Source organism: Oncorhynchus keta, chromosome 19 (assembly GCF_023373465.1).
Source record: "Oncorhynchus keta strain PuntledgeMale-10-30-2019 chromosome 19, Oket_V2, whole genome shotgun sequence".
Taxonomy (NCBI): domain Eukaryota; kingdom Metazoa; phylum Chordata; class Actinopteri; order Salmoniformes; family Salmonidae; genus Oncorhynchus; species Oncorhynchus keta.
In genome coordinates, this window is record NC_068439.1 from 12,526,889 (window position 1) to 12,546,888 (window position 20,000).

A 20,000-nucleotide genomic window follows, 5' to 3' on the forward strand; every position below is an offset into this window, starting at 1 on the left:
AGAGGAGGGCAGTTAGAGGGGGTGGGGTGGTCCCTGGGGTGATGGTGGTAGTATGATGGTATCATCAGTAGCTGGCCGTGTGGAATGTTTATTTACATTGGAGTCTACACTGTTTGGATTGAGTGTGAGTGTGAGTGTGTGTGTGTGTACGTGTGTGTGTGTGTGTGTGTGTGTGTGTGTGTGTGTGTGTGTGTGTGTGTGTGTGTGTGTGTGTGTGTGTGTGTGTGTGTGTGTGTGTGTGTGTGTGTGTGTGTGTGTGTGTGCGTGTGTGTGTTGATTGGCTGAGAGCAGGGTACTTACTCCCTGAGAGTGAAACTATCGCTAAGTGCCACCACACACACACACACACACACACACACACACACACACACACACACACACACACACACACACACACACACACACACACACACACACACACACACACACACACACACGAAATGACCTTCTCGCAAACACCCCTGATAACAACACACACTATCAGCCCAACAACCCTTACCCTAACTCTAACCCACAAACCTAACTCGAACTCTAACCCACAACCCTAACCCTAACTCTAATCCACAACCCTAACTCTAACTCTAACCCACAACCTAACCCTAACTCTAACCCATAACCCACAACCCTAACCCTAACTCTAACCCACAACCCTTACTCTAACCCACAACCCTAACTCTAACCCATAACCCTAACTCTAACCCACAACCAACAACCCTAACTCTAACCCACAATCCTGACTCTAACCAACAACCCTGACTCTAACTCTAACCCACAACCCTAACTCTAACCCACAACCCAAACTATAACCCACAACCCTAACCCACAACTCCAACTCTAACCTACAACCCTAACTCTAACCCACAACTCTAAATCAAACTCTAACCCACAACCCTAACTATAGCCCACAACTCCAACTCTAACCCACAACCCTAACTCTAACCCACAACCCTAAATCTAACCCTCAACCCAAACTATAACTAACCCACAACCCTAACTCTAACCCACAACCCTAACTCTAACCCACAACCCTAACTCTAACCCACAACCCTAACCCACAAGCCTAACTCTAGCCACAACCCAACTCTAACCCACAATCCTAACCCTAACCCACAACCCTAACTTTAACTAACCCACAACCCTAACTCTAACCCACAACCCTAACCCACAAGCCTAACTCTAGCCACAACCCAACTCTAACCCACAATCCTAACCCTAACCCACAACCCTAACTTTAACTAACCCACAACCCTAACTCTAACCCACAACCCTAACTCTAATCCACAACCGTAACCCACAACCCTAACTCTAATCCACAACCCTAACTCTAACCACAACGCAATTCTAACCCACAATCCTAACCCTAACCCACAACCCTAACATTAACTAACCCACAACCCTAACTCTAACCCACAACCCTAACTCTAACCCATAACCCTAACTCTAACCTACAACCCTAACTCTAACTTACAACCCTAACTCTAACCTACAACCCTAACTCTAACCTACAACCCTAACTCTAACCCACAACCCTAACTTTAACTAACCCACAACCCTAACTTTAACTAACCCACGCCCCTAACTTTAACCAACCCACAACCCTAACTCTAACCTACAAGCCTAACTCTAACCCACAACCCTAACTTTAACTAACCCACAACCCTATCTCTAACCCACAACCCTAACTTTAACTAACCCACAACCCTATCTCTAACCCACAACCCTAACTTTAACTAACCCACAACCCTAACTCTAACCCACAACCCTAACTCTAATCCACAACCCTAACTCTAACCACAACGCAATTCTAACCCACAATCCTAACCCTAACCCACAACCCTAACATTAACTAACCCACAACCCTAACTCTAACCCACAACCCTAACTCTAACCCATAACCCTAACTCTAACCTACAACCCTAACTCTAACTTACAACCCTAACTCTAACCTACAACCCTAACTCTAACCTACAACCCTAACTCTAACCCACAACCCTAACTTTAACTAACCCACAACCCTAACTTTAACTAACCCACGCCCCTAACTTTAACCAACCCACAACCCTAACTCTAACCTACAAGCCTAACTCTAACCCACAACCCTAACTTTAACTAACCCACAACCCTATCTCTAACCCACAACCCTAACTTTAACTAACCCACAACCCTATCTCTAACCCACAACCCTAACTTTAACTAACCCACAACCCTAACTCTAACCCACAACCCTAACTTTAACTAACCCACAACCCTAACTCTAACCCCTCACTCTAACCCACAACCCTAACTCTAACCCCTCACTCTAACCCCTCACTCTAACCCCTCACTCTAACCTACAACCCTAACTCTAACCTACAACCCTAACTCTAACCTACAACCCTAACTCTAACCCACAACCCTAACTCTAAGCCACAGCACCAAGATGGCGTAGCAGTCGAACGTCTTGTCGTGTCGTGTCCCTTGTATATATCGTTTTTTATATTTTTGGAACATATTTTTCTTCGCATATCTTTTAAAACATTTTGTTAAACCTCAACTTCTAAATACTCTCCTGAAACCCGCCTCACCCAATGTAGCTATTTTCTTCTAAAGTATTTATATCTACTTTGGATCCGGAACCCCTCAACTGAAGCTAGCCAGCTAGCTACCAGCTAGCTACCAGCTATCAGTCAGCAAACCATTGCTAGCGGTCATCAGCTAACCTTTAGCTCGGAAAGCTCTCGCCAGTTCGAACAACGCGACTCTAACCAGAGCATAACGGACCTATTATTTTTTATCCCCAGATTCCCACCGCAAACGGAACATTTTCAGCTGGATTCCTCACAACTAGCTATCTAGCTAACCGCAACCCCGGATGATTACTCCTGGCTAGCGTTTCCACCCACTTAGCTTGAAGCTAGCCCGGCCAGAGCTCCTGTGCTACCACCGAAGCATACTCCTGGGCTACAATATCCGGACCCACGACCGGTCTATCGATGTCACCGCATGAAGAGGAATAAACAGACTCACCCCATCGCGACGTCCCCCAAAGGCTAACTTTCTAGCCCTTGCTATCTCCCTGCTTGCTAATTCGGCCTGCTAACTGCTAGCTTGTTTAGCCCCGGTCCGCTAACTGCTACCTTGTTTAGCCCTGGCCTACTAACTGTTAGCTTGTTAGCACAGGCCTGCTAACCGTCTGAATCGCCGCGTCCCAAACACTCACTGGACCCATATTTATCTCTTTTCGATTTTTAATTTGTTTATACCTTCCGGTAACCTGCCTCACCCAATGTGATATGGAATCGCCATTATTTTTAATTTGTAGAACACACTCAAGAACCTCCAGAAGCTAACCAGCTAACTAGCTACAAGCTATTTAGTCATTGTGAGCCACTGCTAACTGTTTTTTAACCTGGATAACACTCGCCAGTCCAGCTTCCCTGCCCCATCCACCGCTGCCCCCCTGGACACTGATCACTTGGCTACATAGCTGATGCATGCTAGACTGTCCATTAATCACGGTACTCCATTCTGCTTGTTTATGTTTTATCTGTCGGCCCCAGCCGCACTCAGGCTCTGTGTGTAGTTAATCCGACCCTCCCTGCCTAGCCAACGCCATTTTACCTGCTGTTGTTGTGCTAGCTGATTAGCTGTTGTTGTCTCACCTACTGGTTTAGCTACTGTTTTAGCTAGCTCTCCCAATTCAACACCTGTGATTACTGTATGTCTCTCTCAAATGTCAATATGCCTTGTATACTGTTGTTCAGGTTAGTTATCATTGTTTTAGTTTACAATGGAGCCCCTAGTTCCATTCTTCATATCCCTTATACCTCCTCTGTCCCACCTCCCACACATGCGGTGAACTCACCCATTACAACCAGCATGTCCAGAGATTCAACCTCTCTCATCATCACCCAGTGCCTGGGCTTACCTCCGCTGTACTCGCACCCCACCATACCCCTGTCTGCGCATTATGCCCTGAATATATTCTACCATGCCCAGAAATCTGCTCCTTTCATTCTCTGTCCCCAACGCTCTAGGCGACCAGCTTTGATAGCCTTTAGCCGCACCCTCATACTACTCCTCCTCTGTTCCGCGGGTGATGTGGAGGTAAACCCAGGCCCTGCATGTCCCCAGGCACCCTCATTTGTTGACTTCTGTGATCGAAAAAGCCTTGGTTTCATGCATGTCAACATCAGAAGCCCCCTCCCTAAGTTTGTTTTACTCACTGCTTTAGCACACTCTGCTAACTCTGATGTCCTTGCCGTGTCTGAATCCTGGCTCAGGAAGGCCACCAAAAATTCTGAGATTTCCATACCCAACTATAACATCTTCCGTCAAGATAGAACTGCCAAAGGGGGAGGAGTTGCAGTCTACTGCAGAGATGGCCTGCAAAGTAATGTCATACTTTCCAGGTCCATACCCAAACAGTTTGAACTACTAATCTTGAAAATTACTCTCTCCAGAAATAAGTCTCTCACTGTTGCCGCCTGCTTACCGTCCCCCCTCAGCACCCAGCTGTGCCCTGGACACCATTTGTGAATTGATTGCCTCCCATCTAGCTTCAGAGTTTGTTCTGTTAGGTGACCTAAACTGGGATATGCTTAACACCCCGGCAGTCCTACAATCTATGCTAGATGCCCTCAATCTCACACAAATCATCAAGGAACCCACCAGGTACAACCCTAAATCTGTAAACAAGGGCACCCTCATAGACGTCATCCTGACCAACTGGCCCTCCAAATACACCTCCGCTGTCTTCAACCAGGATCTCAGCGATCACTGCCTCATTGCCTGTATCCGCTACGGAGCCGCAGTCAAACGACCACCCCTCATCACTGTCAAACGAACAGATATTGCCCTTGGTTCACTCCAGACCTGACTGCCCTCGACCAGCACAAAAACATCCTGTGGCGGACTGCAATAGCATCGAACAGTCCCCGCGATATGCAACTGTTCAGGGAAGTCAGGAACCAATACACGCAGTCAGTCAGGAAAGCTAAGGCCAGCTTCTTCAGGCAGAAGTTTGCATCCTGTAGCTCCAACTCCAAAAAGTTCTGGGACACTGTGAAGTCCATGGAGAACAAGAGCACCTCCTCCCAGCTGCCCACTGCACTGAGGCTAGGTAACACGGTCACCACCGATAAATCCATGATTATCGAAAACTTCAACAAGCATTTCTCAACGGCTGGCCATGCCTTCCGCCTGGCTACTCCAACCTCGGCCAAAAGCTCCGCCCCCCGCAGCTACTCGCCCAAGCCTCTCCAGGTTCTCCTTTATCCAAATCCAGAGAGCAGATGTTCTGAAAGAGCTGCAAAACCTGGACCCGTACAAATCAGCTGGGCTTGACAATCTGGACCCTCTATTTCTGAAACTATCCGCCGCCATTGTCGCAACCCCTATTACCAGCCTGTTCAACCTCTCTTTCATATCGTCTGAGATCCCCAAGGACTGGAATGCTGCCGCAGTCATCCCCCTCTTCAAAGGGAGAGACACCCTGGACCCAAACTGTTACAGACCTATATCCATCCTGCCCTGCCTATCTAAGGTCTTCGAAAGCCAAGTCAACAAACAGGTCACTGACCATCTCGAATCCCACCGTACCTTCTCCGCTGTGCAATCTGGTTTCCGAGCCGGTCACGGGTGCACCTCAGCCACGCTCAAGGTACTAAACGATATCATAACCGCCATCGATAAAAGACAGTACTGTGCAGTCGTCTTCATCGACCTTGCCAAGGCTTTTGACTCGGTCAATCACCATATTCTTATCGGCAGACTCAGTAGCCTCGGTTTTTCGGATGACTGCCTTGCCTGGTTCACCAATTACTTTGCAGACAGAGTTCAGTGTGTCAAATCGGAGGGCATGCTGTCCGGTCCTCTGGAAGTCTCTATGGGGGTGCCACAGGGTTCAATCCTCGGGCCGACTCTTTTTTCTGTATATATCAATGATGTTGCTCTTGCTGCGGGCGATTTCCTGATCCACCTCTACGCAGACGACACCATTCTATATACTTCCGGCCCGTCCTTGGACACTGTGCTATCTAACCTCCAAACGAGCTTCAATGCCATACAACACTCCTTCCGTGGCCTCCAACTGCTCTTAAACGCTAGTAAAACCAAATGCATGCTTTTCAACCATTCGCTGCCTGCACCCGCACGCCTGACCAGCATCACCACCCTGGATGGTTCCAACCTTGAATATGTGGACATCTATAAGTCCCTAGGTGTCTGGCTAGACTGTAAACTCTCCTTCCAGACTCATATCAAACATCTCCAATCGAAAATCAAATCAAGAGTCGGCTTTCTATTCCGCAACAAAGCCTCCTTCACTCACGCCGCCAAACTTACCCTAGTAAAACTGACTATCCTACCGATCCTCGACTTCGGCGATGTCATCTACAAAATTGCTTCCAACACTCTACTCAGCAAACTGGATGCAGTTTATCACAGTGCCATCCGTTTTGTCACTAAAGCATCTTATACCACCCACCACTGCGACTTGTACTCCCTCGCTACATATTCGTCGCCAGACCCACTGGCTCCAGGTAATCTACAAGTCCATGCTAGGTAAAGCTCCGCCTTATCTCAGTTCACTGGTCACGATGGCAACACCCATCCGTAGCAGGCGCTCCAGCAGGTGTATCCCACTGATCATCCCTAAAGCCAACACCTCATTTGGCCGCCTTTCGTTCCAGTTCTCTGCTGCCTGTGACTGGAACGAATTGCAAAAATCGCTGAAGTTGGAGATTTTTTATCTCCCTCACCAACTTCAAACATCTGCTATCTGAGCAGCTAACCGATCGCTGCAGCTGTACATAGTCTATCGGCAAATAGCCCAGCCATTTTTACCTACCTCATCCCCATACTGAACTTGTTCTCAACTAGCCTACCTGGTTAAATAAAGGTGAAATAAAAAAATAAAAAAATTAAAAAAAACCTAAACTCTAACCCCTCACTCTAACCCCTCACTCTAACCCCTCACTCTTACCCCTCACTCTAAACCCTCACTCTAACCCCTCACTCTAACCCCTCACTCTAACCCAGGACCCTAAGTCCCCTGTCTCCCATCTTCTACTTCCTTGCTAAAACACAGAGAACAGCCAAGTAAACAAACTCGCAGACACTCATATGCATGAGTGCTCTTCTCCCCTGTTCTACTCCCTCTTCCTGCTCTTCTCCCCTGCTCTACTCCCTCTTCCTCTCCCTGCTCTACTCCCTCTTCCTGCTCTTCTCCCCTGTTCTACTCCCTCTTCCTGCTCTTCTCCCCTGTTCTACTCCCTCTTCCTGCTCTTCTCCCCTGTTCTACTCCCTCTTCCTGCTCTTCTCCCCTGCTCTACTCCCTCTTCCTCTCCCTGCTCTACTCTCTCTTCCTCTCCCTGCTCTACTCCCTCTTCCTCTCCCTGCTCTATTCCCTCTTCCTCTCCCTGCTCTACTCTCTCTTCCTCACCCTGCTCTACTCCCTCTTCCTCTCCCTGCTCTTCTGCCCTGTTCTACTCTCTCTTCCTCTCCCTGTTCTACTCCCTCTTCCTCTCCCTCTCCCTCTTCCTCTCCCTGCTCTACTCCCTCTTCCTCTCCCTGTTCTACTCCCTCTTCCTCTCCCTGTTCTACTCCCTCTTCCTCTCCCTGCTCTTCTGCCCTGTTCTACTCCCTCTTCCTCTCCCTGCTCTACTCTCTCTTCCTCTCCCTGCTCTACTCCCTCTTCCTCTCCCTGCTCTACTCTCTCTTCTTCTCCCTGTTCTACTCCCTCTTCCTCTCCCTGTTCTACTCCCTCTTCCTCTCCCTGATCTACTCTCTCTTCCTCTCCCTGCTCTTCTGCCCTGTTCTACTCTCTCTTCCTCTCCCTGTTCTACTCCCTCTTCCTCTCCCTGCTCTACTCCCTCTTCCTCTCCCTGCTCTACTCCCTCTTCCTCTCCCTGCTCTACTCTCTCTTCCTCTCCCTGTTCTACTCCCTCTTCCTCTCCCTCTTCCTCTCCCTGCTCTACTCCCTCTTCCTCTCCCTGCTCTACTCCCTCTTCCTCTCCCTGCTCTTCTGCCCTGTTCTACTCCCTCTTCCTCTCCCTGTTCTACTCCCTCTTCCTCTCCCTGCTCTACTCCCTCTTCCTCTCCCTGCTCTTCTGCCCTGTTCTACTCCCTCTTCCTCTCCCTGTTCTACTCTCTCTTCCTCTCCCTGTTCTACTCTCTTTTCCTCTCCCTGCTCTTCTGCCCTGTTCTACTCCCTCTTCCTCTCCCTCTTCCTCTCCCTGCTCTACTCCCTCTTCCTCTCCCTGTTCTACTCCCTCTTCCTCTCCCTGCTCTACTACATCTTCCTCTCCCTCTTCCTCTCCCTGCTCTTCTGCCCTGTTCTACTCCCTCTTCCTCTCCCTGCTCTACTCCCTCTTCCTCTCCCTGCTCTTCTGCCATGTTCTACTCTCTTCCCCTCCCTGTTCTACTCCCTCTTCCTCTCCCTGCTCTACTCCCTCTTCCTCTCCCTGTTCTACTCCCTCTTCCTCTCCCTGCTCTACTCCCTCTTCCTCTCCCTGCTCTACTCCCTCTTCCTCTCCCTGCTCTACTCCCTCTTCCTCTCCCTGTTCTACTCCCTCTTCCTCTCCCTGCTCTACTCCCTCTTCCTCTCCCTGCTCTTCTGCCCTGTTCTACTCCCTCTTCCTCTCCCTGCTCTACTCCCTCTTCCTCTCCCTGCTCTACTCCCTCTTCCTCTCCCTGTTCTACTCCCTCTTCCTCTCCCTGCTCTACTCCCTCTTCCTCTCCCTGTTCCCTCCCTCTTCCTCCCCCTGCTCTACTCCCTCTTCCTCTCCCTGTTCTACTCCCTCTTCCTCTCCCTGCTCTACTCCCTCTTCCTCTCCCTGTTCTACTCCCTCTTCCTCTCCCTGCTCTACTCCCTCTTCCTCTCCCTGTTCTACTCTCTCTTCCTCTCCCTGCTCTACTCCCTCTTCCTCTCCCTGCTCTTCTGCCCTGTTCTACTCCCTCTTCCTCTCCCTGCTCTACTCCCTCTTCCTCTCCCTGCTCTACTCCCTCTTCCTCTCCCTGTTCTACTCCCTCTTCCTCTCCCTCTTCCTCTCCCTGCTCTACTCCCTCTTCCTCTCGCTGTTCTACTCCCTCTTCCTCCCCCTGCTCTACTCCCTCTTCCTCTCCCTGTTCTACTCCCTCTTCCTCTCCCTGCTCTACTCCCTCTTCCTCTCCCTGTTCTACTCCCTCTTCCTCTCCCTCTTCCTCTCCCTGCTCTACTCCCTCTTCTTCTCCCTGTTCTACTCTCTCTTCCTCTCCTGCTCTTCTGCCCTGTTCTACTCTCTCTTCCTCTCCCTGTTCTACTCCCTCTTCCTGCTCTTCTCCCCCTGTTCTACTCCCTCTTCCTCCTTCTCCCTGTTCTACTCCCTCTTCCTGCTCCTGCTCTTCCCTCTTCCTCTCCCTGCTCTCTCTCTTCCTCTCCCTGCTCTACTCCCTCTTCCTCTCCCTGCTCTATTCCCTCTTCCTCTCCCTGCTCTACTCTCTCTCTTCCTCACCCTGCTCTACTCCTCTTCCTCTCCCTGCTCTTCTGCCCTGTTCTACTCTCTCTTCCTCTCCCTGTTCTACTCCCTCTTCCTCTCCCTCTCCCTCTTCCTCTCCCTGCTCTACTCCCTCTTCCTCTCCTGTTCTACTCCCTCTTCCTCTCCTGTTCTACTCCTCTTCCTCTCCCTGCTCTTCTGCCCTGTTCTACTCCTCTTCCTCTCCCTGCTCTCCCTCTTCCTCTCCCTGCTCTACTCCCTCTTCCTCTCCCTGCTCTACTCTCTCTTCCTCTCCCTGTTCTACTCCCTCTTCCTCTCCCTGTTCTACTCCCTCTTCCTCTCCCTGATCTACTCCTCTTCCTCTCCCTGCTCTTCTGCCCTGTTCTCTCTCTCTTCCTCTCCCTGTTCTCTCCCTCTTCCTCTCCCTGCTCTACTCCCTCTTCCTCTCCCTGCTCTACTCCCTCTTCCTCTCCTGCTCTACTCTCTCTTCCTCTCCCTGTTCTACTCCCTCTTCCTCTCCCTCTTCCTCTCCCTGCTCTACTCCCTCTTCCTCTCCCTGCTCTACTCCCTCTTCCTCTCCCTGCTCTTCTGCCCTGTTCTACTCCCTCTTCCTCTCCTGTTCTACTCCCTCTTCCTCTCCTGCTCTACTCCTCTTCCTCTCCCTGCTCTTCTGCCCTGTTCTACTCCCTCTTCCTCTCCCTGTTCTACTCTCTCTTCCTCTCCCTGTTCTACTCTCTTTTCCTCTCCCTGCTCTTCTGCCCTGTTCTACTCCCTCTTCCTCTCCCTCTTCCTCTCCCTGCTCTACTCCCTCTTCCTCTCCCTGTTCTACTCCCTCTTCCTCTCCCTGCTCTACTACATCTTCCTCTCCCTCTTCCTCTCCCTGCTCTTCTGCCCTGTTCTACTCCCTCTTCCTCTCCCTGCTCTACTCCCTCTTCCTCTCCCTGCTCTTCTGCCATGTTCTACTCTCTCTTCCCCTCCCTGTTCTACTCCCTCTTCCTCTCCCTGCTCTACTCCCTCTTCCTCTCCCTGTTCTACTCCCTCTTCCTCTCCTGCTCTACTCCTCTTCCTCTCCCTGCTCTACTCCCTCTTCCTCTCCCTGCTCTCTCCCTCTTCCTCTCCCTGTTCCTCCTCTTCCTCTCCCTGCTCTACTCCCTCTTCCTCTCCTCTGCTCTTCTGCCCTGTTCTACTCCCTCTTCCTCTCCCTGCTCTACTCCCTCTTCCTCTCCCTGCTCTACTCCCTCTTCCTCTCCTGTTCTACTCCCTCTTCCTCTCCCTGCTCTACTCCCTCTTCCTCTCCCTGTTCCACTCCCTCTTCCTCCCCCTGCTCTCTCCTCTTCCTCTCCCTGTTCTACTCCCTCTTCCTCTCCCTGCTCTACTCCCTCTTCCTCTCCTGTTCTACTCCCTCTTCCTCCCTCTTCCCTCTTCCTCTCCCTGTTCTCTCTCTCTTCCTCTCCCTGCTCTCCCTCTTCCTCTCCCTGCTCTTCTGCCCTGTTCTACTCCCTCTTCCTCCCTGCTCTACTCCCTCTTCCTCTCCCTGCTCTACTCCCTCTTCCTCTCCCTGTTCTACTCCCTCTTCTCTCCCTCTTCCTCTCCCTGCTCTACTCCCTCTTCCTCTCGCTGTTCTACTCCTCTTCCTCCCCTGCTCTCTCCCTCTTCCTCTCCTGTTCTACTCCCTCTTCCTCTCCCTGCTCTACTCCCTCTTCCTCTCCCTGTTCTACTCCCTCTTCCTCTCCCCTTCCTCCCTGCTCTACTCCCTCTTCTTCTCCCTGTTCTACTCTCTCTTCCTCTCCCTGCTCTTCTGCCCTGTTCTACTCTCTCTTCCTCTCCCTGTTCTACTCCCTCTTCCTCTCCCTGCTCTACTCCCTCTTCCTCTCCCTGCTCTACGCCCCCTCTTCCTCTCCCTGCTCTACTCTCTTCCTCTCCCTGTTCTACTCCCTCTTCCTCTCCCTGCTCTACTCCCTCTTCCTCTCCCTGCTCTACTCCCTCTTCCTCTCCCTGCTCTTCTGCCCTGTTCTACTCCCTCTTCCTCTCCCTGTTCTACTCCCTCTTCCTCTCCCTGCTCTACTCCCTCTTCCTCTCCCTGCTCTTCTGCCCTGTTCTACTCCCTCTTCCTCTCCCTGTTCTACTCTCTCTTCCTCTCCCTGTTCTACTCTCTTTTCCTCTCCTGCTCTTCTGCCCTGTTCTACTCCCTCTTCCTCTCCCTCTTCCTCTCCCTGCTCTACTCCCTCTTCCTCTCCCTGTTCTACTCCCTCTTCCTCTCCCTGCTCTACTACATCTTCCTCTCCCTCTTCCTCTCCTGCTCTTCTGCCCTGTTCTACTCCCTCTTCCTCTCCCTGCTCTACTCCCTCTTCCTCTCCCTGCTCTTCTGCCATGTTCTACTTCTCTTCCCTCCCTGTTCTACTCCCTCTTCCTCTCTACTCCCTCTTCCTCTCCCTGTTCTACTCCCTCTTCCTCTCCCTGCTCTACTCCCTCTTCCTCTCCCTGCTCTACTCCCTCTTCCTCTCCCTGTTCTACTCCCTCTTCCTCTCCCTGCTCTACTCCCTCTTCCTCTCCCTGCTCTTCTGCCCTGTTCTACTCCCTCTTCCCCTCCCTGTTCTACTCCCTCTTCCTCTCCCTGCTCTACTCCCTCTTCCTCTCCCTGTTCTACTCCCTCTTCCTCTCCCTGCTCTACTCCCTCTTCCTCTCCCTGTTCTACTCCCTCTTCCTCCCCCTGCTCTACTCCCTCTTCCTCTCCCTGTTCTACTCCCTCTTCCTCTCCCTGCTCCTCTTCCTCTCCCTGTTCTACTCCCTCTTCCTCTCCCTGCTCTACTCCCTCTTCCTCTCCCTCTTCTCTTCCTCTCCCTGCTCTACTCCCTCTTCCTCTCCCTGCCCTTCTGCCCTGTTCTACTCCTCTTCTCTCCCTGCTCTACTCCCTCTTCCTCTCCCTGCTCTACTCCCTCTTCCTCTCCCTGTTCTACTCCCTCTTCCTCTCCCTCTACTCCCTCTTCCTCTCCCTGTTCTTCCCCTCCTCCCCCTGCTCTACTCCCTCTTCCTCTCCCTGTTCTACTCCCTCTTCCTCTCCCTGCTCTACTCCCTCTTCCTCTCCCTGTTCTTCCCTCTTCCCTCTTCCTCTCCCTGCTCTACTCCTCTTCCTCTCCCTTCCTCTCCTGTTCTACTCCCTCTTCCTCTCCCTGCTCTACTCCCTCTTCCTCTCCCTGCTCTTCTCCCTGTTCCTCTCCCTCTTCCCTCTCCTGCTCTACTCCTCTTCCTCTCCTGTTCTACTCCCTCTTCCTCTCCCTGCTCTACTCCCTCTTCCTCTCCCTGCTCTACTCCCTCTTCCTCCCTGTTCTCTCCCTCTTCCTCTCCCTCTCCTCTCCCTGCTCTACTCCCTCTTCCTCTCCCTGTTCTACTCCCTTCTTCCTCTCCCTCTTCCTCTCCCTGCTCTACTCCCTCTTCCTCTCCCTGTTCTACTCCCTCTTCCTCTCCTGTTCTCCTCTTCCTCTCCCTGCTCTACTCCCTCTTCTCCCTGCTCTTCTGCCATGTTCTTCTCTTCCTCCCTGTTCTACTCCCTCTTCCTCTCCCTGCTCTACTCCCTCTTCCTCTCCCTGTTCTACTCCTCTTCCTCTCCCTGCTCTACTCCTCTTCCTCTCCCTGCTCTACTCCCTCTTCCTCTCCCTGCTCTACTCCCTCTTCCTCTCCCTGTTCTACTCCCTCTTCCTCTCCCTGCTCTACTCCCTCTTCCTCTCCCTGCTCTTCTGCCCTGTTCTACTCCCTCTTCCTCTCCCTGCTCTACTCCCTCTTCCTCTCCCTGCTCTACTCCCTCTTCCTCTCCCTGTTCTACTCCCTCTTCCTCTCCCTGCTCTACTCCCTCTTCCTCTCCCTGTTCTACTCCCTCTTCCTCCCCCTGCTCTACTCCCTCTTCCTCTCCCTGTTCTACTCCCTCTTCCTCTCCCTGCTCTACTCCCTCTTCCTCTCCCTGTTCTACTCCCTCTTCCTCTCCCTGCTCTACTCCCTCTTCCTCTCCCTGTTCTACTCTCTCTTCCTCTCCCTGCTCTACTCCCTCTTCCTCTCCCTGCTCTTCTGCCCTGTTCTACTCCCTCTTCCTCTCCCTGCTCTACTCCCTCTTCCTCTCCCTGCTCTACTCCCTCTTCCTCTCCCTGTTCTACTCCCTCTTCCTCTCCCTGCTCTACTCCCTCTTCCTCTCCCTGTTCTACTCCCTCTTCCTCCCCTGCTCTACTCCCTCTTCCTCTCCCTGTTCTACTCCCTCTTCCTCTCCCTGCTCTACTCCCTCTTCCTCTCCCTGTTCTACTCCCTCTTCCTCTCCCTCTTCCTCTCCCTGCTCTACTCCCTCTTCCTCTCCCTGTTCTACTCTCTCTTCCTCTCCCTGCTCTACTCCCTCTTCCTCTCCCTGCTCTACTCCCTCTTCCTCTCCCTGTTCTACTCCCTCTTCCTCTCCCTCTTCCTCTCCCTGCTCTACTCCCTCTTCCTCTCCCTGTTCTACTCCCTCTTCCTCTCCCTGCTCTACTCCCTCTTCCTCTCCCTGCTCTACTCCCTCTTCCTCTCCCTGCTCTACTCCCTCTTCCTCTCCCTGCTCTACTCCCTCTTCCTCTCCCTGTTCTACTCCCTCTTCCTCTCCCTCTTCCTCTCCCTGTTCTACTCCCTCTTCCTCTCCCTGTTCTACTCCCTCTTCCTCTCCCTGTTCTACTCCCTCTTCCTCTCTCTCTTCCTCTCCCTGCTCTACTCCCTCTTCCTCTCCCTCTTCCTCTCCCTGTTCTCTCCCTCTTCCTCTCCCTCTTCCTCTCCCTGCTCTACTCCCTCTTCCTCTCCCTCTTCCTCTCCCTGCTCTACTCCCTCTTCCTCTCCCTGCTCTACTCCCTCTTCCTCTCCCTGTTCTACTCCCTCTTCCTCTCCCTCTTCCTCTCCCTGCTCTACTCCCTCTTCCTCTCCCTGTTCTACTCCCTCTTCCTCTCCCTGCTCTACTCCCTCTTCCTCTCCTGTTCTACTCCCTCTTCCTTCCTCTACTCCCTCTTCCTCTCCCTGCTCTACTCCCTCTTCCTCTCCCTCTTCCTCTCCCTGCTCTACTCCCTCTTCCTCTCCTCTTCCTCTCCCTGCTCTACTCCCTCTTCCTCTCCCTGCTCTCTCCCTCTTCCTCTCCCTGTTCTACTCCCTCTTCCTCTCCCTCTTCCTCTCCCTGCTCTACTCCCTCTTCCTCTCCCTGTTCTACTCCCTCTTCCTCTCCCTGCTCTACTCCCTCTTCCTCTCCCTGTTCTACTCCCTCTTCCTCTCCCTGCTCTACTCCCTCTTCCTCTCCCTGCTCTACTCCCTCTTCCTCTCCCTGTTCTACTCCCTCTTCCTCTCCCTCTTCCTCTCCCTGCTCTACTCCCTCTTCCTCTCCCTGTTCTACTCCCTCTTCCTCTCCCTGCTCTACTCCCTCTTCCTCTCCCTGCTCTACTCCCTCTTCCTCTCCCTGTTCTACTCCCTCTTCCTCTCCCTCTTCCTCTCCCTGCTCTACTCTCTCTTCCTCTCCCTGCTCTACTCCCTCTTCCTCTCCCTGTTCTACTCCCTCTTCCTCTCCCTGCTCTACTCCCTCTTCCTGCTCTACTCCCTCTTCCTCTCCCTGTTCTACTCCCTCTTCCTCTCCCTCTTCCTCTCCCTGCTCTACTCCCTCTTCCTCTCCCTGTTCTACTCCCTCTTCCTCTCCCTGCTCTACTCCCTCTTCCTCTCCCTGTTCTACTCCCTCTTCCTCTCCCTGCTCTACTCCCTCTTCCTCTCCCTGCTCTACTCCCTCTTCCTCTCCCTGTTCTACTCCTTCTTCCTCTCCCTGCTCTACTCCCTCTTCCTCTCCCTGTTCTACTCCCTCTTCCTCTCCCTGCTCTTCTGCCCTGTTCTACTCTCTCTGCCTCTCCTCTCCTGCGTTAGTGTGTGTATGTGTGTGAGTGTCCTACCGTGGTGTTCTCGTCGCTGGGTGTGGGTGTCTCCCGGGGGATGGCGTCTGGTGACTCTGGGCCACCCTGCTCTGCCACTACAACCATGTTAGATTGACAGCTGTCAGGACTAAGCCACAACTAAAACAAATATTTTATTTGCTGAAACTAAAAGAAATCTTACAGTGGCACAAACACACAATACAGTAACAAACTCACTGGCTTTGCGAGCCTTGCGGGCGAGAGCAACAGCCAACTCATTCTGCACCTGCGGGGACAGAGCATACACAATCAGTATGGCAGCTCATTTCAGACACACACACACACACACACACACACACACACACACACACACACACACACACACACACACACACACACACACACACACACACACACACAACTAACCGTGGAGGTGAGCCTATCTAATGCTTTCATCTGGAGAAAGCTGTCCCCACAGACATCTCTGTTTCCCTCTGAGTCCTCCTCAGACCTATAACACAAACACACACCATTAGTTTTTCCAGTCTTCTCTTCATGTCTCTACTGGTCTCAACGGTTCTCTACAGTCTCTACTGGTCTCTGCTGGTCTCTACTGTCTCAACGGTTCTCTACAGTCTCTACTAGTCTCTGCTGGTCTCTACTGTCTCAACGGTTCTCTACAGTCTCTACTGGTCTCTGCTGGTCTCTACTTTCTCAACTGGTCTCTACTGTCTTAACGGTGTCTGCTGGTCTCTACTGCTCTCTAATGGTCTCTACGGCTCTCTACTGGCCTCTCCTGGTCTCTACTGGCCTCTACTGGTCTCTACTGGTCTTTACTGGTCTCTACTGGTCTTTACTGGTCTCTACTGACCTCTACTGATCTCTACTGGTCTCTACTGCTCTTTACTGGTCTCTACTGGTCTCTACTGGTCTTTACTGGTCTCTACTGCTCTCTACTGGTCTCTACTGCTCTCTACTGGTCTTTACTGGTCTCTACTGCTCTCTACTGGTCTTTACTGGTCTCTACTGCTCTCTACTGGTCTTTATTGGTCTCTATTGGTCTCTACTGGTCTCTACTGATCTTTACTGGTCTCTACTGCTCTCTACTGGTCTCTACTGGTCTATACTGGTCTTTACTGGTCTCTGCTGCACTCTACTGGTCTTTACTGGTCTCTACTGCTCTCTATTGGTCTCTACTGCTCTCTACTGGTCTTTACTGGTCTTTACTGGTCTCTACTGCTCTCTACTGGTCTTTACAGTCTCTACTGCTCTCTACTGGTCTTTACTGGTCTCTACTGCTCTCTACTGGTCTTTACTGGTCTTTACTGGTCTCTACTGCTCTCTACTGGTCTTTACTGGTCTCTACTGGTCTCTACTGGTCTTTATTGGTCTCTACTGCTCTCTACTGGTCTCTACTGGTCTTTACTGGTCTATACTGGTCTTTACTGGTCTCTGCTGCGCTCTACTGGTCTTTACTGGTCTCTACTGCTCTCTATTGGTCTCTACTGCTCTCTACTGGTCTTTACTGGTCTCTACTGCTCTCTACTGGTCTTTACTGGTCTCTACTGCTCTCTACTGGTCTTTACTGGTCTCTACTGCTCTCTACTGGTCTTTACTGGTCTCTACTGGTCTCTACTGGTCTTTATTGGTCTCTACTGCTCTCTACTGGTCTTTACTGGTCTCTACTGGTCTTTACTGGTCTCTACTGCTCTCTACTGGTCTCTACTGCTCTCTACTGGTCTTTACTGGTCTTTACTGGTCTCTACTGATCTTTACTGGTCTCTACTGCTCTCTACTGGTCTTTACTGGTCTTTACTGCTCTCTACTGGTCTTTACTGCTCTTTACTGGTCTCTACTGCTCTCTACTGGTCTTTACCGGTCTTTACTGGTCTCTACTGGTCTATACTGGTCTTTACTGGTCTCTGCTGCGCTCTACTGGTCTTTACTGCTCTCTATTGGTCTCTACTGCTCTCTACTGGTCTTTACTGGTCTTTACTGGTCTCTACTGCTCTCTACTGGTCTTTACTGGTCTCTACTGCTCTCTACTGGTCTTTACTGGTCTTTACTGGTCTTTACTGGTCTCTACTGCTCTCTACTGGTCTTTACTGGTCTCTACTGGTCTCTACTGGTCTTTATTGGTCTCTACTGCTCTCTACTGGTCTTTACTGGTCTATACTGGTCTTTACTGGTCTCTGCTGCTCTCTACTGGTCTTTACTGGTCACTCTACTGGATATCTCTACTGCTTGTCTTTTTGCCTTCCTAAAACAGGAAACAGCACCTAGTTCTCCCTCTTCTCTCTTTCCTCCTCTTTCTCTCTCCCTCCCACACACACACACACACACACACACACACACACACACACACACACACACACACACACACACACACACACACACACACACACACACACACACACACACACACACACACACACACACACACACACCTTCCCAGTTCCCATGCTAATTTGTATATCATTTGAATTTTATCTGTGGCTTCAGTGCAATGATTGCAGAGGAGGAAGTGTGTATGTGTGTATCTGTGTGTGTGAGAGTGATCTGATAAACCATGATGGATGCAGTAGTAGGACAGGTAGTGATAGCATCACACTCTCTCTCTCTCTTTTCCCCCCTCCATCCCTCCATCCCTCCCTCCCACAATTTCTACTTCCTGACTACACAGAAGAGGACAAGGCTCGTGGAGGAGAGAAAGGGGGAGGGGAGGAAGGGGAGGAGAGGATGGGGGAGGAGAGGAAGGGGGAGGGGAAGAGAGGAAGAAAAAGGGAGGAGAGGAAGGGGAGGACAGGGGGAGGAGGAGAGGAAGGGGGGGGAGGAATGGGAGGAGAGGATGGGGAGGAGAGGAAGGGGGAGGGGAGGAGAGGAAGGGGAGGGGGAGGAGAGGAAGGAGAGAAAGGGGGAGGAGAGGAGAGGAAGGTGAGGAAGGTGGAGGAGAGGAGAGGAAGGGGGGGAGAGGAAGGGGAGGATGGGGGAGGAGAGGAAGGTGAGGAAGGTGGAGGAGAGGATAGGAAGGGGGAGGACAGGGGAGGAGGAGAGGAAGGTGGAGGAGAGGAGGTGGAGGGGAGGGAGGAAGGGGAGGATGGGGGGGAGGAAGGAGAGGAAGGAGGATGGGGAGGAGAGAAAGGGGAGGACGGGGGAGGGAGGAGAGGAAGGGGGGGGGAGGAGGAGAAGGGGGAGGAGAGGAAGGGGGGATGGGGGAGGAGAGGAAGGAGAGGAAGGGGAGGATGGGGAGGAGAGAAAGGGGAGGACGGGGGAGGAGAGGAGAGGAAGGGGAGGGGAGGAGGAGAAGGGGGCCTAGGGATCTATCTCTCCTCCTCTGTCTTTGTTCCTTCCTCTTCTCTCTCGTCAGAAGTGATCAACTCTCTCTCTTTCTCTCTGTCCCCTCTTTCTCCCGTTCTCTCTCTTCTCCCCCTCTTTTCTTACTCTTTCTCCTCCCCCCCTCTCTCTCCTCTCCCCCATTCTGTCCTCTCTCCTCTCTCTAAGTGACAGATTGAGTTCAGTAGCAGGCTCAGTTGGAATGCCACACAGACCAGTTAGAATTCTATCGGAGGGAACAGGAATTCTGCGTGACACTCAGAACACCGGTGTGCTCCCTCAACACGCTCCCAGCTCCCGCTATGAGAGTCTATTAGACCGTGTGTTTGTGTTTGTGTGTGTGTTCGTGTGTTTGTGAGTGTGTGTCAATGCCAGACTAAGGGATTAACAGTATGTGGAGAGATTAGAGATGAATCTTGTCAGTTGGAACACGGATTCAGTTGGAACACGGATGCTCGTGTGTGTGTGTGCGTGTGTCTGTGTTCATGTGTGATGGTCATGTAAGACCCAGGCAACACTGGGACACGTTCACACACGTTCACACACAAACACACACACACAATTACCCAGTTCTGAACTGGACGTATGGGACAAGCTGTAGGAGGAGCCTAACAGCCTCTGGCCACGCCTCCTTCTCCAGGCCGCAGAACTCGCAGGCTGCAGACTCACACTCCTCAAAGCTGAACTGGTAGTAGGAGTTAGAGTCCCCAAACACCACGCGCTGGTCCACTGAAACACACACACACACAGATAGATAGACTGGTCCACTGAAACACACACACACACACACATATAGATAGACTGGTCCACTGAAACACACACACACACATAGATAGACTGGTCCACTGAAACACACACACATATAGATAGACTGGTCCACTGAAACACACACACACAGATAGACTGGTCCACTGAAACACACACACACATATAGATAGACTGGTCCACTGAAACACACACACATATAGATAGACTGGTCCACTGAAACACACACACATATAGATAGACTGGTCCACTGAAACACACACACACATATAGATAGACTGGTCCACTGAAACACACACACACACATATAGATAGACTGGTCCACTGAAACACACACACACACATAGATAGACTGGTCCACTGAAACACACACACATATAGATAGACTGGTCCACTGAAACACACACACACAGATAGACTGGTCCACTGAAACACACACACACATATAGATAGACTGGTCCACTGAAACACACACACTTATAGATAGACTGGTCCACTGAAACACACACACACATATAGATAGACTGGTCCACTGAAACACACACACATATAGATAGACTGG

The 20,000-nt window shown here is 51.6% G+C and overlaps 1 protein-coding gene across 1 annotated transcript in view; it reads right to left on the reverse strand.

Annotated features, from left to right (window-relative positions):
- LOC118372806 (rap guanine nucleotide exchange factor 5) overlaps nucleotides 1–20,000 on the reverse strand; it is a 95,988-nt gene that overhangs the window by 46,538 nt on the left and 29,450 nt on the right. The window contains exons 5-8 of the mRNA XM_052471803.1: nucleotides 19,240–19,402; nucleotides 15,767–15,851; nucleotides 15,578–15,626; nucleotides 15,380–15,456 (exon numbers count right to left, since the gene is read on the reverse strand). Coding sequence (XP_052327763.1) covers nucleotides 15,380–15,456; nucleotides 15,578–15,626; nucleotides 15,767–15,851; nucleotides 19,240–19,402 — 374 coding nt within the window. The remainder of the gene's footprint in view (nucleotides 1–15,379; nucleotides 15,457–15,577; nucleotides 15,627–15,766; nucleotides 15,852–19,239; nucleotides 19,403–20,000) is intronic.